Source organism: Arvicanthis niloticus, chromosome 22 (assembly GCF_011762505.2).
Source record: "Arvicanthis niloticus isolate mArvNil1 chromosome 22, mArvNil1.pat.X, whole genome shotgun sequence".
Lineage (NCBI taxonomy): Eukaryota > Metazoa > Chordata > Mammalia > Rodentia > Muridae > Arvicanthis > Arvicanthis niloticus.
Genome location: NC_133429.1, coordinates 19,655,641 through 19,673,874, shown reverse-complemented (window position 1 = coordinate 19,673,874; position 18,234 = coordinate 19,655,641). Strand labels below are relative to the sequence as shown.

The window sequence follows — 18,234 nt, the reverse complement described above, 5'->3', positions numbered from 1 at the left end:
ATAGTTCCAGCGTTTGGGTAATGCTGAGAAGTAAAAGATATGATCAACACATACTACATTACAGAACTACAAAACTGTGTATGTATGAATGTATATGCACATGCACATGGAGCCCAAAAACCAACACTGGTTGTCTTCCTTCAGGGCTTCTCCATTTTATCTTTTGAGACACAATCTCTCCTGACCAATGATTAGCTAGGCCAGCAAGCCCTCCACCTCTTCAGCACTGGGATTTCAGGTGACTGCATACTACCAGGCATGGCTGTTCACTTTGGTAGCAGGGATATGAACTCAAGCCTCATGAGTTGCTTCATGCTTGCTAAGACAGCATTTTCCCAGCTGAATCATTTCCCATTTTTATATCTAATTAGGCAATTTAATAAATAATTTTATCTATTAAATGTAACATAACTGAATACTTTATGAATTATATATAAAACAAATGTATGTATAATAAATAATTTTAAAGTACTTTAATTTTTACTCATAGAAATAAAAAGAATATGTTCTAACTATCACTTAACTATCAAAAGCAGCCACCATCAAGTGCCTGCCTTACGAAGTCCTATCCCTACAGAAGGATAAAGACTCTGCTCCACTTTGGCTCACACTGCCCTTACCTGAGCTTCTCGGAGTTTGGCTGTAGTGCTTTGCTGAAGAGCTTGCTGTTCTTGATGCTGCTGCTTTGATTTCTCTAACTGGTGTTGCAATTCAGTGGAATTTGTTACCTTTTCCTTCAACTTAAAAAATGTAGACTGTTAGTTGAATGACAACTTAAGACATAATGTGATCACATTCAGCATAAATATCTGGCATTATGTCAATTCTCAAACTGGAAAAGAAAAATAAATTCAAGCCATTTGGAAAAATCAGCTTTAAGGGAGTTTCTTAATTTTCATTGTAGAATTATAATTTCATGATTGAGAAACCATCCTCTAGCCACTAAATCTCATCCTAAAAAGAAAACAAATCTTTCTCCAGACTGACATTAGTTCACCATTGAATTTTTGAATACCACTATGCTAAAGTAATTAATATACAATTTATGTATAACCATAACTTAAACCACAGTATCTGCATTTCTTTTACTTTTAATGGTTGCATTTATTACTAGGAAGGAATCCAATCTGTTACCACATTTAAGACATTACCTCTAAAGAAAAATTTATTGGTGAATCAACAGATTTTTAACCTGAGTATCTGTCCAATTAAGATAAACATCACAATTCAATCATAACATTTACTTTATCCACATAAGGGTGCTATTTGTGCAACTCCAAGTTTTTCTGGGGTGACATTCAAACAGATCGTTTGGAGACGCTTCTTTTGTGGTGCTAGAGAGCTGAACTTAGGGCCTGATACATACTGGGAAACCTGGATCACTGAGCTACAGCACACATCCAATATGCATAACTATCAAAACTAAAATCCTCAAGTCATATTCACGTGCTGTTTATGATCCATACCAGGTACATGCTGAAGTCATTAGGAGGTGGCTCTTCCTTGGAAGAAGAGCATAGCATCCTGAGAACCAGGAAGGGGGCTTCCTCAGGAAAGCTAAAATGCGGTTTGTGCACCTCCATGGAGAACTTTGAGGAATACAGTAACAGTAAAATGTATAACTTAAAAATGTAGTGAGTAAGTTACTTTTAGATCTTCTAGATGGGGAGAAATTAATGCTGCAATGTGAAATAAAAACAATTACAATCAGAGTTCTTGACACAAAGATGAATGTCACCATGTTTATGACACTTCAAGTCTGAAGTCATCCGCTAATAGCAGCTGAGTTTCCAGGGCTAGCTCACCTGCTCTTCCAGACGCGAGAGCTTGAGCTGTAAGTCAGCCACTTGCTGCTCCTTATCCATCAGCTTCTCACTTGAGAGCTGCCTCTGCTCCTTCAGCCTACCGTGAGCTTCCCCTAGTTGGCGCTCGGTCTCCAGAAGTTTGCTATGTAACTTTAAAACAGAATGTAAGTGTGCACATATAGGCAGGTGTAAACACACACAGCACTACCTACCTTACTAAACTATTTTTTACCAGGTAACTGCATGCCATCTTTCCACTGTAGTCCCTTCACACCTTATGCTACAGAATAACTTAGACTACAACTTAATTCTAATAACATAAATGATAACGCACATATAATTATGAGCAAGCAGTGCATATTTTGTACTTATTTTATTTTTCCCTTAAGAAACACAGAAGACTCAGGTTGGAGAGGTGGTATCTGAGCAGTTTAAGAGCACTGGCTGCTCTTCCAAAGAAACTGGGTTTGATAACCAGCACCCACATGGCAGCTGACACCATCTGTAACTCCAGTTTTACTGTATTTGACTCTCTCTTCTGGACTCTGCAGGTATCAGGCATGCATGTGCCAGCAAAATACCCATATACAAAATAATAATACATTTTTAAAAATACAAGAGACCAAGGTGAGGGATTTAAGCTATAAAATAAAACTTTAAAATTATGATACTCAAGGCACATTCAGACACATTCCTTCGAACTTCCCATGGTGATTTTTGTTAGTTTTCCATAGTTAAGAACTACCACACTTGACTTAAATTTTTTAATTATATTTTTAAAAATTATTATTTAAAGTTTTGTTTCATTTGTATGGATATTTTGCTTGCATGTATATCTGTGCACCCTGTGTGTGCCTGGTGCCCAGGAGGCATGAACAGGGTATCAGATCTCTTAGAACTGGTGTTACAGTGGTTGTGAGCTGTCAAGTGGATGCTGGAAATCCAACCAAGGTCCTTGGGAGGAGCAATCAGTGTTCTTAATGCCTGAGCCTTGTCTCAAGGCCTGCAACAATACTGAACTCACAAATGGTAAACAATTTTTATTAACTGTAACAGCTACAACTTACTAGCGCCCTGCACTGAGCACTGCTAACTAACAAAGGCATCCCAGTGCTGTTCTGTCTGGATGGTGTCTGCAGCTCTCACCTGACTGACTTCCCCTTGCAGCTGTAGCCCATGCTGCTCCTTCTCTTCCCGCTGCTGCTGCAGCTGCTTGAACTCCACTTTCAGATGCTGGTGCTTAGTCTCGACTTCCCGCAGTTCTTCTTTGAGCTTCTGAGCAGCCTCTCCCTTTTCACTGAGTTCTCCTTGGACCCTCTGTAGCGAGCCTTCAGATGCAGTTAACCTCGCCTGAAGCTGCTGGCAATCCAGGTCCCTTTGGTGGAGGGCTGCCTGGATATTCTTTCTACTCACTGACTCTTCATTATGCTTCTCCTCTAAGTGGGTGTAGTCCAGGTCTCTCTTCTGCAATTTCTCAGTCAAGTTCTGAAATATCAAGTTTAAAATTTATATTTTAATACTTTTTAATTATTCCAGTGTCTCAAACTATCTTTTGAGTAACCAATATTAGCATGTGTAAAACTATAGGAAATACTTTAGGAAGAATTATGCCATACCAACTTATAATTTTATTATTGGTCATCATGATTAAGTTGAACTCATACAAAATAAAAATTACCAAGAAAATATTGCCATACACACACACATACACACACACATACACACACATACACACACTTACACACACATACACACACATACACACACACACATCAAATCATTTGGTGGTATGCAGCATATTTATGTTTCAACTTAAGTTAAAAAGTAAAAGCTACTTTTCATTCAGTAAAGATTTTTCTCAATACTAACATTCTGTAGGTCCCTGCCTTGGCTTTCCAGCTGCCGCACTGATACCAAAACACAGCAGTGTCCCCTGCCTCTCTACTGTCTGAGCCTACTGTCTGCATTTTGCTTCCCTTCTGTATAAAGACTATTTTTTAGAGTTACAAGCTAAAATGAACTCAAGTTTCTTTCTGGGTATATAAAGAAATGATCTAAAAATAAAATTTAGCTACTTCCTAATTTTATTTTATTCAAACTAGCAAAAGAAAGGAAAAAGAAAGAAAGGAAGAAAGGAAGGAAGGAAGGAAGGAAGGAAGGAAGGAAGGAAGAAAGAAAGAAAGAAAGAAAGAAAGAAAGAAAGAAAGAAAGAAAGAAAGAAAGAGAGAAAGAAAGCCATAAAAAAAAATACCATCAATCAGAGATTTGGATCACCAACCTGAATTCTAATGCTCATCTCATCACTGTTGTTACAACTGACACTGAATATTTTAAAATCACATAAAATACAAACAAAATTTTAACTTCCCTAAGAGAAACACACATGCTAAGAAGAAACTACAGTGAACATTATTTATTCAATGCGCAAGAAAAGATGGTGTAAACATAAGAATTATCAGACCCTCCATCCCTTAAACAGATACTGTATAACTAAAACAGATATGTTTAAAACAGCCTTTCTAAGACAGCTAAAATAATTCATAAACAGAAACAGATTTAAAAGGACTAGGATGGCATCTGCTATGGCCAAACCCCTCTTTAGCATGCAGAAAGCCAAGTCAGTTGCCAGGGGAAGGGAAAGGAAGAGAAGGAGAAGGGAAGAGAACAATTTTTGTTTTTACAACTTTTGAAACTTTAACAGGAGTACTGTATTTACATCATCTGTTTCTATCCCATACCCCCAACTCCTCCTGTGTCCTTCCCAACTACCTTTCAAATTCAAGACCTCTTCTTTGTTTTACTCACATACACACACACACACACACACACACACACACACACACCCTGTGGAATACATTTAGAGTTGCTTGGAAGCACATGTGCTTAGGGCTGACCACATGGGATTAGGCGATCTATCACAGCGCTGGCCTCTGGAGATTGATTTCCCTGTCTAAGAAGCCATTATTGGTTGTAGCTCTTCTATTGGAAGTGGGGTCTTGTGAGAGTTCCCCACCTGTGATGGTTGCCAACTGGTGACATCATTATGCAGATCTTTAGGTGACCATGCTGTTAAGATCTCATGGGTGCAGTCACTGTAATATATAGAAGACACTACCTTGCAGATGTCCTGGTCCACAGGCTCTCACAATCTTTCTGCCATTCTTTCATGATGTTCCCTGAGCCTTAGGTGTAGGGGTTAAATGTTGCACATGTATCAACTGAGGATTGCCAAATAATAATTTAAAAAGTAATAAGTTAAAGCATGTAAAGCTGAAAGTAAGAAAGTAACAGTTTGAGGCTGTTTGGTAAGAATTAAGGAAGTATACACGAGTGTTAAAAGACATAAGGAAAGGAAACAAATACAGCTGGGGTAACAGCAAACCTTAAAACCTCAGTGGAGAAAGGCAGAGAAAAGCCTAGATACCAACACACAGTGAAGATTCTTCAACATTTACCTGAGAAAAAGGAAGTTAAGGTGATTACCAGAAAAAAAAAGAAAGAAAGAAAGAAAGAAAGAAAGAAAGAAAGAAAGAAAGAAAGGAACAAAACAACAACAACAACAACAAAAAAAAAAAAAAAAAAAAAAAAAAAAAAAAAAAAAAAAAAAAAAAAAAAAAACAAAAAAACCAGCAGCATCCAGAGAGAGTTAAGTGTATAGAAGAGGAGATGGGAGGAGAGTTCTGCTGGGCAGTTTCCTGTCAGCTTGGCACAGCTAACGACATCTAAGAGGAGGGAACCTCAGTTAAGAAATGACTCCAAAACATTGAGCTGTGGGCGCACCTGTACAGATGTTCATATTTAGTGATCGATGGGGAAGGCCCTGCCCATGGTGGGTGGTGACCATCCTTGGCCTGTTGGTCCTGGGGTCGATAAGAAAGCAGGCTGAGCAAGCCATGGGAAGCAACCCTGGCTGCCTTCAGTGATGGGCTATGATGGGGAAGTGTAAGTCAAATAAACCCTTTCCTCCCAACCTGCTTTTTGCTCATGGTGTTTCATCACAGCAGTAGAAGCCCAAACTAGGACATGGATGAACATCAAACTCAGAAAAGGATGAACAGAGACTTACATCAGTGAGTCAACAGTATGTACTTTAACCAAGCAATAAAGACATTCCCGAAAGACAGGTAAAAAGACTAAGGGAGAAATGACCCTTATGATTAAAGAGCATAGAGGACAATCTTTTAATAATATATGTCTTATTAATTAGAACTTCAAATAATCTCTACATAATGCCACATTTAGAACTATTTTGAAAAATTACATTTTAGATTCATAAGATAAAGATTGTAAGCTACTGAAACTTCACAGTATAGCCCATGCTCACAGATACTGAGCAGCTGCATGACATTTAAGTTGTAACTGTGATACCAAATTAAAGCTATTTTGTTACTTGTCTTTCCCACGGGCTTACTTATAAAGTCATTGAGTAATCCACCCTCTGTCTTCCAGATGCCTTGACTCTTTAGAGATCACAAGCACATGGTAAACAGTGACTATTTAAAATTCACTTGTCCTAAAATATTAATCAAACTCTATCAAGCTGAGGTGTTAGCACACATCTATAATCCCAGCACTCAACTTTTAACATTAACTGTTTAAAAACACAGTGGCATCCATTAAAGAAAAGAACAGTTCCTTTCAATTCTCCAAATCTATCCTTACAACAAATCTTGTTATTTTTCCTATTTACAGATGAGAAATAGGAACTTAACCTAATATAATTTAACTAAGTAGCAGAGTCATTATTTTTCTAAATCAAATTTCCTAAAACTCATAGTTTAGATAGTAAATCAATTAATGAATTGAATATTCTGAGTCTCTAAAATTTGTCCTACTCAACTTAAATTATGAGGTGCATATAAAGCCTAGATAATAATCATTTGTATAATGAAAACCTCTCTTTTTTTTCCCTTTTAATTTTCTCATCAATTGTTTTCCCATCATATTTTCTTCTCTGTCCCTCCACCACCCTCTCTCTCTTTCAAGACAGGGTTTCTCTGTGTAGCTCTGGCTGTCCTGGAACTCATTCTGTAGACCAAGCTGGCCTCAAACTCACAGAGATCCACCTGCCTCTGCCTCCTAAGTGCTGGGATTAAAGGCATGTATTGCCACACCCAGGTTCATATTTTCTTAAAAGTAACAATTTCCCTATAAAATGTTTCATTTGTTATCAAATTGCTACTTACCCATGTAATAGGAATGAATGAGAAAGAATGACATTTTAAATGCTTTCTAGATAATCATCTGACGTCTTACATTTTATGAACTGCAATACTCTTACTTGGTTCCATACTTCTTTACAACAACCTTTCAGAATGAGGTTCTATTAATCCCTTTACCATTATGAAATCCTCCTTAGCATCCTTAAAGGCTCAGTTAAAAAGCTATGTACTCTATAAAGGACTTTTCTGATTCAGTAGTCTGTAAGTCAGGAAAATGGGAAGGAGCACTATGAAAGGCTGACTTTTAGATGTGGCATAACTTAATAAATGCATCAACACACAGCAGCTTGGGTTACCAGCACAAGACTTGTACAAGCTCAAGTCAGTCAAAATTCCAGTGTAGATTTACAGAGAACACCAATGGTCCACCCTTGTGAGAGGAACAGTTATTGTTAGTTAATAGCTGCTGAGGGAGAGTCACTCTGTTTGGGTTCCTGGCTACTGGTAGACTACTCATGTCCCAGAAGATGGCCACACAGCCCTGTACACATGACCAGCACTAATTACACTCAGGTAATCATTAATAACAAGTCTTAATGGAACATAAACTTTGGAGAGAAAAAGTGGCAAGCACTAGGGGAAGAAGAAAGTAGGTGGTAGTAGATGGATATCAATATACAGTGTATAAATACATAAAACTTTCAAAAATAAAAATGCATATTAAAAAAGAACTACCTGTAATAAACATTTAATTACAGAATGAATAAATGAAATATTTTTAGAAGGTGGACAATAGTTGAAGAAGACAGCTATGTCAACCTCTGGCCTCAGGACATACCTACAAAGGAATACACACGTGTAGTTCCACAGCGTTAATAGTCATGCTTTCTTAACCTAAAATTGATTATTACTGTAGCTCATTTACAAAGAATAAGGCAGAGATCATTAACATTAAAACACACACAGAGATACATGGTGCATGTCTATAATAGCACTTGAGAGGCTAAGGCAGAAGATTACGAGTTTAAGGCTAGCCTGGGCTATATAAAATGTACTAGGACAGCATCAGGCACATAACAAGATCCTGTCTGAAAAACTAAAACAAACAAAAGAACCCTAAAAGAATAGAAAGGAAAAAAGTCAAAGTTTCACATTTTCTGATGTCAAAACTCATTACCAAGATAGTAACTACACTGTGGTATGGGCATAAAAAGAAACAAAGATGAGTGGAACAGACTACCTAGAAATAAGCATTCATATACATGGTTGCTATGGTCTCATGCCTTGGATCACCACTGACTCCAAAGTCACATTTTCAAATCCTAACCCCCAAGGCAAAGGTAATAGGAGAGTTACTCTCTGAGAGGTTACTAGAGCTTTGGCCAAAGCTTCAGGAATGACATTAGTACTTGTTAAGGAGGACATGAAATGACTCAGAGAGATCCCAAAGTCCTTCTCCTGCAAGGATACAAGAAGGCACCAACTACAGACCAGACAGCATACTATCAAGATATAAAATCTTGTGCTGAAATTTGGATGTCATAGTTTAAATAACAGTGAGAAATAAATTTCTGCTAATTATATGCTACTTGGTTTATGGAGTTTTGTTACAGGAGCTAAGGTAATAGTCAAATGATTTTAAAAAGAGGTCCCTGACTATACACGTGGTCTCAGAACATGTGAAACCCCACAAGCAGCAGGATGAAGCTGGGCTTTTGCCTTATGTGTATACAAAAATTAGCCCAATGTGAATCTAAGACATAAACATAACACCTAAGATGATAAAATTCTTAAATAAAGAAAAAATTCATGACATTGAATCAATCAAAAATTCCTTCCATTTGTCACCTAATGGAAAGCAACGAAAGGTAAAACCTAGACAGGGCTGGTGAGGCCGTGGTGAGACCTGTGGCCTGCACAGAGGACCATAAAACGATGGGTATCATGTCAACTGAAGTCAGTAGAGCAGTTATAAAAACACTGCAAATAATGCTAGGCTACAACTCCATGGTCGAATACTTCTTCACGCTGCATCATGAGGACCTGGATTTGACACCGCATTCAGTGTCTCCTTATCCTCTTCCATTTAGCCTTTCTTGTTCTTTTCATGTTGCACTGTACCTCATGTGTATGTTGTATGCACACACACAGATAAATATGTATTATTGGCTAGATTCAATATATGAAAGAGAACACAAGTTATGAAAAAGGATATAAAGCTAATTGCTTTTCTAGTGGTTCTGTAATGAATTTTTTTGGTAGTGGATAAGCACATAAGATATAATTATACTGAATGTGTAAAATTTAATATGAAGCTCCACAGCATCCAGTCTGAATGCCTACTCTAATTGTATAGTAGTTCACTGAGTTGTATAAACTTTGGATCTCGATAATTTTTGTTTGTGATGTTTTTATTTATTTGTAAGGTTTTTAAATAATAAATCTTATAAATGTGTATATGTAAGTATAAATAAAAAATAGAATTGCAATATGATTCAGCAACCTGATTCTTGGATGTAGGCAAAAGAACTAAAAACAGGGTCTCAAAGATATTTATACACACAAGTGCAATGTTACTCATAATAACCAGGAAGAAGAAAGCAACTTAAGTATTTATTGACAGATGGGTGTATAATATGTCTCAAACTTAAGCGCAGTATCATTCAACTACCAAGAGAGAATTTTGATATAAGGTATTCAGATGAATCTTTCAGGATATTATGTTAAACAATGTCAGTTACAAAACCACAAATACTTTATGACTCCACTTATCTAAAGGACTTGGGTGTGTAAAAGTCATAGAAACACAAGAGAGCATAGTTGGCTGGAGTTCAGGGAAGGGACAATAGGGAGGGCTGTTCTTTGGGTATAAACACATTTTTGACACATGAAGAATTCTTGAAAACTGTTTCGTATCCATGTGGATATACTTAATATTAAGTACACACACCCACACACCCACACACATATATCTGTATATATACACACACACAAACACACACACATACATACATACATACATACATACATACATACAGGGGGAGAGAGGGAGGAAGGAGGAAGAAAGGGTAAGTTGTCTTGTCCTACCATATAAATAAAATTAAATTAATTTTAATGATTAAATTTAATAATTAAATTAAAATCTATTCACCACTATATGCAGCTTTAAAATTCTTACCTGGTTTTTTTGTGTTAATTCATTAATTGAACCTTTAAGTTTTTGTATTTCCTGCACATATACTGCAACTTCTTGGGGGCCTTTGGCAAGCTCACTCCTTAGCTGGTTTATTGTAGCCTGAAAAATAAAATAACAATTAAAGCAAAGGTTCCTGTTGCTGGGGCAGTTAAATTGAAGTAACACTTGACACTTTACTGACCTTTATCCTGATAGTAATACCTAAATTTATTTTTGCTTAAAATTAATTTTTAAAATACATCCAAGATGTATGATTCATTTGTTTAATTATATATCATCTGAAATGCTGGCATCTTCATCTGTCTAACATCAAACTTCAATTTTTAATTTCATAGTTTTAAATCTATACTTTGAGCCTCCTGAATCCAAACAGGAAAACCAAGTTATATCTAGAGATTCTTCAACTTTTCACAGCAGAAACATTTCCTTTCACATTAAAACATGCATATTCAAATACGTAATCTGGTTTGATTTAGGTAAATCACCTTTCTGATAAATAATGAGAGTATATTTATCAAAACAATTTACCAAGCAAAGGTCCCATGTAGTTTCATTAACCAAGGCTACTTTATGGTTGAGCATTAACAGTTGAATAGAAACGTGTGTTAGTGAATTTAAATAACAAAAAATTAACATTTATTGTTTAGATAGTTTGATTGCTTAAAAATAATGAAAGGGAAAACCACGTGGAAAGGTATCTTAAAAAGCCATACCTCTAATACACAAAAGCTCAAACATTAGAAAGCTACGGCAAATGATATTAACAAATGAAATTTGTATTTCTAGTATTTCTTGCTGGCTCTACTTTTTACATACTGGAAGATAGTCACTTCCATTGCATACATTATCCATATGTATTACAAATCAATGCCTGCATCATACAGAAGAGACCTTGGAGAATCTGGTTTGCGGTGACCACAACGCCATTGCTCAGACATAGACACTGCTTTCTGAGGAACCCAGACTACACAGAACTTAAGATCCGAGGTACTTTCAGGGGTGCTGTGTCTTCATCCATTTAGAAAAACAATGGTTTCAAATTTCAGAAATCAATTAAACACATTAATGACTGAATTGGACTTATTTTATTTAATAACTATGAATTAAGAAAACAAGCTTGGTTTAGATTAATGTGAGCACTTAAAAGTTTAAGTTTTGTCACGATGACAACAGATGCGGCAAGAGTGTGCCCTGAAAGGAAGACATTAGATGTACGGTGAAACAGGAAAGAGCGGGTTACAGGAGGTTTTCCCTTTCCCTGCTTCACATTATCAATCACTCCTAGCTTCTAAAATGATAAAATATTGTTCTGATTTGAGGAAAAATAATGATTAAAGAAAAAAATTAAGGGACACAAAATATATTTTCTCTTCAGATGGTACCACGGTTGACACTCTTTCTCTTTCTGTGGTGACTTTTCTTGCCACCTAGCGGCACAAGTTCATCTATGGCTTGCAGTTGAGCACTTGCTGCAATCACTTTCCAGGATTCCTCTTTCCAGAACTTCCTGGTGATTCCCGCTTACTATATTCTCCTTACTCATATCCTCCAGATCTTCCTCGGCCATGTAAGTAAAACTGTCCCACATTATTCCTGGCTCCACCACAGACACCCTACTTTTTTCCCTTCTTCATACAACTTATTATCACTTCACTGCCTACTGTGGTATGGTGTGACTACAAAACCATCTCCAAAGGCTCCTGTGGTTACGCTTTGATCCAGTAAATCTAATCACTGAGAGGTCACAGACCGAATCAGGAGGGCTCTGGCCACTGATTAATTCGTGATTTGATCCTGTTAGTAGGAGGCGATGAAATGTTCAGAGGTGAGGGACAGTTAGAGGAAGTGGTCACCAGGGGCATCTCGACCCAGTTTTCTGCTGTGTGCTTCCTGGCTACCAGAAGCAAGCAACCTCTGCCACAGTTTCTGATTGCCACAATATTCTAAAGGAAAAGATCCAGCTAGACTTGAACTAAAACCAGAGGCCAAAATGAATCTTTCATCCTTTGAAATTGTTTCTCTCGGGCGACTTTCACAGCAATAACAAGCTAACTAACACAAATCGAGATTGGCTTTGTTACACATTTTTTGATTCCCACAAAAGACTATGAATTTTATGAGAGCAGGCACTGACTTACAGTGTATTCCTAAAACCTAGAATTGTTTCTGCTGCTTAGTTTTTATTCACAATATAATTCCTAGTGAGTGATCATTCCCTCAAAGATTTAATAGATATTTATACCCATTAGAGCAATATATGAGACCTTAAGAAAATTTTATTGTCCTTGATGCTATGTTATTAAACTGAATATTAGGTTTTTAGTAGGACTTTAAGTTACAAATAACTAAAAAACAATATTTTGACATTCTGCTAGTGCTTCAGAATTATAATTGCCTGAATTTCTACTATGAAGAAATAATCATTTTAAAATGGATACGAACTTGCTTGATTTGTAAAACAAAAATGAGCATGTCTATGAAGTTCTAAGATTGCCCTATCACACAAAACTGCACAGGACAATAGAAGGTGGTGGATAAAGATAGTATTGAAACTGGCAAGTGTCCCAAAGCACATTACCTCAAATTTAAGCATCTCCATTAGAAAGCAGAAAAAAAATAATAAAATGGTGGATGAAAGGTGGAAGACAGTACTGACAAGGTGCACATCGAAAACAATAAAAATGTCCAAACATACTTACAAATGGGATCTCTTAAAATAACATACTTAATATTGAAATATTCTTAAATAGCTTAAATAATCTTAAATAGTTATCTATGATTATAATCATCTTTAGTCCATACTTACATAAATATTTTTTCAAATAAGATTACTGAGAATATAAATAAGATCTTTAAAATCATTTCCATTAAATACCATAACATATCTAAACTCATTGTAGCTTTCTTTAATATCTACCTTGATAAAGGGTTTTCAAAATAATTTTAAATCTTTAAACCTTCAATCTTCAATCTATAAAATCTCCAACTACTTATTAAGCACTTCAAATGCTTTAGGATAAATATATATGTTTATAAATATATAGACAAGTGTAATAAGCTTACAAGATATTTAAGTTTCGAGGAAAATAAACCAAAGGTGTATTTAACAATGTGTTTCAGATTACATATCACCAATACCAACTAGAAAACATTGGATAAATCCTTGTATTTCTTTCTTCTCTAATAGCTTTTAATGTGTTTTGATTCAGATTAAGAAAAAGTAACTACATCTATAATAATTTGATTCTAGTAAATTTTTAAATGATGTAATTTACTAATATACTTGAGAACAACTAGAACTGAATTTTATTTAAACATGCTACATATTCATAGTAAGTAGAAACAAAAAAACCAAATGAAGTCACAAACGAATATATGAGATGAAACATCAATTATACTAATGTTTCTATGGAAACAGTATTAATAAACTAAAAAATATTTTCAGTTATTATTTAATATATAACAACATACAATTTTGGCAAAACACTAAAGTAGTAATAAACATTAGGACAAGGTTAGTAGCACAGAAAGCTTGACATGGTGGCTTACTCTCCCAGAGGCTGAGGCACGGAGAGTCACATATGAGAGAGTGAGGGCAGCCAGGGCTATATAGGAAGGTCCAGGTTAGCCTCAGCTAGACTGAGATAGTGTCTCAAAATAGCAACCAAAAACAAGCAAACAAAAAGATTAGCAGCACAAAGTCATTCATGGAGCAATTATTAGACAAATTAAGTGGAAGACAGGGTTGATAAGGGAGGAATGCTGGACCTGAGTAAGACTTGGGTTCTGCATTTTAGACATGTGACCTGAAAGCAAGTTACACCTCATTGAGCCTCAGATTCCTAACTTGTGTAAGACAGATCTAATAATTTTACAAGATCAAATGAGAAATCTTTAAACCTAACACAGTATTCAAAATGACCTGGTGGAGTATCAGAAACCTAGTAGTGTCCAAAAAAATCCATGTCTAATGGCATTAGTATGACTCTGATACTACTTCTTTTGGGGGTCAGGAGGCAGAGGATTTTTGTTTTTGTTTTGTTTTTGTTTTTGTTTTTGTTTTTTGAGAGGGTTTCTCTGTGTAGCCCTTGCTGTCTTGAAACTTGGTCTGTAGACCAGGCTAACCTCTCTGACTGCCTCTTCTCCTGAGTGCTGGGATTAAAGGTGTATACCACCACTGCCTGGCTTTTGCTAATATTCTTAATTAACAAGTATGACTCTTTAATGCTCAACTAAAAAAGTCAGAGAAGATTACACCTTAAAATATGTATACTCTAAAACCAACATTAATTACTTTCATTAAAACTTAGTCACCATGTTCCTTTATATGGAAATGTCAACATTCAATGGCATTTTTAAGGGAAGAGAATACTTTTTAAATTTGAGACGTTATCTATCAGTCAGCAGTCAGATCTAATCAACACGAGTCCTTTATTAAGTACAGAAGTAAATCACTGAGCTTGCTCAAGTTAATGTCATCTAAAACATATTCTTCCTTATCAGACTTTGACTCAGCATCTTCTCATCTTTTGTGTGTACAGGACTGTTACTATGGGCACTGTCTGTGGAGGTCAAGAAGACAATGTCAGGTCCCCCGGAACAGGAGGGATAGAAGGGTACTAGGAAGAGTAGCCAATGCTCTTTACTGCTGAGCCATGTCTGCAGCAATTACACTTACAATCTAATTAATAATGCCTCTCAACATTTAACTGACATTGGTAAATTTATGAACTCCCTCAAACTATTTGAAAATTTGTGAAACTATGTAAGTAGGGTTATGAAGTGTCATTTGGGGAACTCTACATGGTAAATTAGTGTCAAGTATCACAGAGCCTCATGCATCTCATGAATCGTAAAGCTATACACCCTTATAAGTAAGTGCCCACTGATAAGACACAGATAAAGGGCAAACAGGAGGAGTCAGACACAGGATGTCTGTAATACTTTTCCTCCATGATTTGCTGCCATGTTACTATGGATGAACAGAGTGGTGTTTTGGTCACCAGCTAAACACCAGGAACAAACTGTCACTACAGCAAATACTTTTCTTTTCTGTTTCTCTCTGTTTCTCTCTGTTTCTCTCTGTTTCTCTCTGTTTCTCTCTGTTTCTCTCTGTTTCTCTCTGTTTCTCTCTCTCTCTCTCTCTCTCTCTCTCTCTCTCTCTCTCTCTCTCTCTCTCTCTGTGTGTGTGTGTGTGTGTGTGTGTGTGTGTGTGTGTGTGTGTGTGTTTGTTTTCAAATAGGGTCCCTCACTATGTACCCAAGATTGGCCTCAAACTCATGATCCTTCTGTCTCAGCCTCCAAATGTTGGGATTCTATGTGACCACATATGGCAAACTAGATCTAAGTTATGGTAGTAGGTTGGAGCATTTTAAAGAAGATTTTTTTACTTTTCATACACAAGTGTTTTGCCTGCTTATACATCTGTGTACCACATGTGTGCCAGGTGCCTTCAGAGGCTAGGAAGAGAACATCAGATCCCTAGAAGTGAAGTTACAGATGTTTGTGAGTTGCCTTGCAGTTGCTGAAAACCACATCCTGGTCCTCTGCAAAAGCAGTGAGTGTTTTAACTGCTGAACCCACTCTCTGCAGTCCCAATTAGAACACTGTAAAGACTATTCTCAGCTACATCATTCAATGTCTATCAATTAGAAATAAGCCTATTAAAAAATGCATCTTCTGCTAGGTACTGTGGTACACTTCTGTCATCTCAGCCACTCAGGAGACCAAGGCTGATGTGAGCCTAGAAGGTTAAAAACAGCCTGGTCAAGATAGTGAGACTGCCAAAAAGATTTTAAAGAACCAGAAAGAAAGAAAAGAAAGAAGAAATTATTTCTAAATATTTTCCCAAAAATAGCGTTGTTAAAGTAACTGTAGGAAGTGACATCATACTTCATATACTCCTACCAAATTAAGATAAATTCAATCATCACTTACCAACTAGTCTTAATTATCTTAACTATATGCATCATTTATTGGGTGCAATAGTAATCTATCACAGAAGCATTCCACTCTGCCTGTCATTACCTCTGAATTAGCATGTTCTGATTGTAACTTTTTGCATTCATCTTTGAGTTTTTCAGATTCTCTCTCACGTTCCAAAGTCATGTTATCCATTAGTGTTTGAACTTGGACCAGTTCTTTCTTTAGTACAGCAACATCTTCTATACCAGGTCTCTGAAGCTGTGAAACACACATTTTAATTAAATATTAGAATAAGTCACTAAAAAGAGATCAAAATAAAAACAATCATCATTACCAACCTGTAGACTCTAAACCCCAAACACTGATCCCTGCCTCAATAAACCAACGGCCTCTTCCCATTCTACTCAGCAGTATCATCACACTGCACTCTCGCAAATCCACAACTATCCTTAGCATCTCACCGGCTTTGCTTTCCTTGACAAACTGTGTCTGGAGCCTAACAACGACTTGATAGACAGTACATTCTTCCTATCCTGAGGAGGAGGAGGTGAGAAGACTAAAGAAGTGCTGAGCTCTGAGGAAAGCTCTTGCCTAGCAGGGAGCCAGGGTGTCCACACCTTGCAATGATACAACAAAAAAATCTAAATAAGGAAGAAAAAGGGATCTTCTAAGTAAGCTTGGTCAGGGTTTTCAGTAGGTTGCTTGTAATTCAGTCATTTAGTTATGTACTTATTGTGTGCTACATAAACAAAGATGTCAAAGACAGGCTTACGGTTGTAAAGCCTAAGGACACTATTGAACCACAGTACCTACTGACAAACACTGTCATCAAAGAAGGTGACTTGAATTTTATGTTTGTAGAATTTAAAATAAAATTTCATTCCAATTGGAGGCAATCCTAAAATCAGATGCATTGTAAAACTGGAGTGTAAGGAAATGTCTGCATGGTGGCATACACCTTAGGCCCCAGCACTCAGGAAGCAGAGGTAAGAGGATCTCTGTGAGTCGGAGGCCAGTCTTGTCTACATAGCAAGTTCCACGGTGGCCAAGGCTACATAGTGAGATCCTGTCTCAAAGGAGCAAATAAAATGTGAGGAAATGACAGCTTCAGAGATGTGGATATAGAAAATATTTAAAAACCAAAACAAAAAAATTATACTTAAACAGAAACAACAATAATATTAAAGGAGTTAAATGATATAATTTTTATAATATCTTTTTTACTTTTAAAAACCATAGAGTATATATGTAGGTTGAAGGATATATGGAATTTTTTTATTGCCTCCAGTTCATTAAACTATTTTTAAAATATTTCTTCAGGTAGATATTCAACTCAAAACTTCATACATCCTAGGCAAGTTCTCTATCACTTAGCCATATGCCTGGTATCATATATATTTCGTTTTAATTAGGACGATATACACTAACATAATGATGATAAATACATTACCAGTTCAGTTTTCAGATCTTGAATTACAGTTGTCTGTTTGTTTAATTCTTCTGTCAAATGTGTCACTTTTTGTTCAGCAGCTGCTCGGAGACTCTTTTCCTCATCATATTTTGACTTTATATCTAATTAAAAATAGCAATACATACCTTAGTTTCATAATATTAACCCTGAAGGTAGGTTTTATAAGTCTGCATATATTAACCTGCAGTTATACACACTTAAGTCTAATTCACATTCCTTAAGTACCCATAACTCTGCCCATAAAATGAAGATCATGTCAAATTCCACCCAAAAGTAGGCTACTTAACATTTTAATGTACATAAATAAAATATTTTACCAAAAAGCACATAATTTAAAACAAAATACATCACAATAATTAATCGATAGCCTAACAAACTATTAAATCTCTAATATATCATACAAATCAATTTATTTAAAATGTTACATTTTAATCATCAAGCATTATCAAAAGAAAATTTTTAACTTTAAATTTCAAGAAGAAAATACTAAAGAAAAAACACTGAAGGACAAATAAAATAATTTACACAGCAATTCATATTATTAAACTTCATTAATCACTTCCATAGTCTGCAACAAATGTTTTATTACATTTAAAATATTAGATAGTTTTCTAGGACATATAATGATGAACGCGTAGTAAGAAATTTTTATTGGTTAAAAAAATTCAGATTCAA

The 18,234-nt window shown here is 36.0% G+C and overlaps 1 protein-coding gene across 4 annotated transcripts in view; it reads right to left on the bottom strand.

The window, feature by feature from the left end:
- Window positions 1-18,234, bottom strand: part of Eea1 (early endosome antigen 1) — a 116,421-nt gene that overhangs the window by 38,797 nt on the left and 59,390 nt on the right. For 2 of the 4 annotated variants that reach the window (XM_076920052.1, XM_076920054.1), the window contains 7 exons: window positions 17,539-17,660; window positions 16,191-16,346; window positions 12,742-12,756; window positions 10,146-10,262; window positions 2,952-3,290; window positions 1,806-1,955; window positions 621-740 (listed from right to left, as the gene is read on the bottom strand). In XM_076920052.1, coding sequence (XP_076776167.1) covers window positions 621-740; window positions 1,806-1,955; window positions 2,952-3,290; window positions 10,146-10,262; window positions 12,742-12,756; window positions 16,191-16,346; window positions 17,539-17,660 — 1,019 coding nt within the window. The remainder of the gene's footprint in view (window positions 1-620; window positions 741-1,805; window positions 1,956-2,951; window positions 3,291-10,145; window positions 10,263-12,741; window positions 12,757-16,190; window positions 16,347-17,538; window positions 17,661-18,234) is intronic. The other 2 variants (XM_076920055.1, XM_076920053.1) reach the window with 1 other exon arrangement.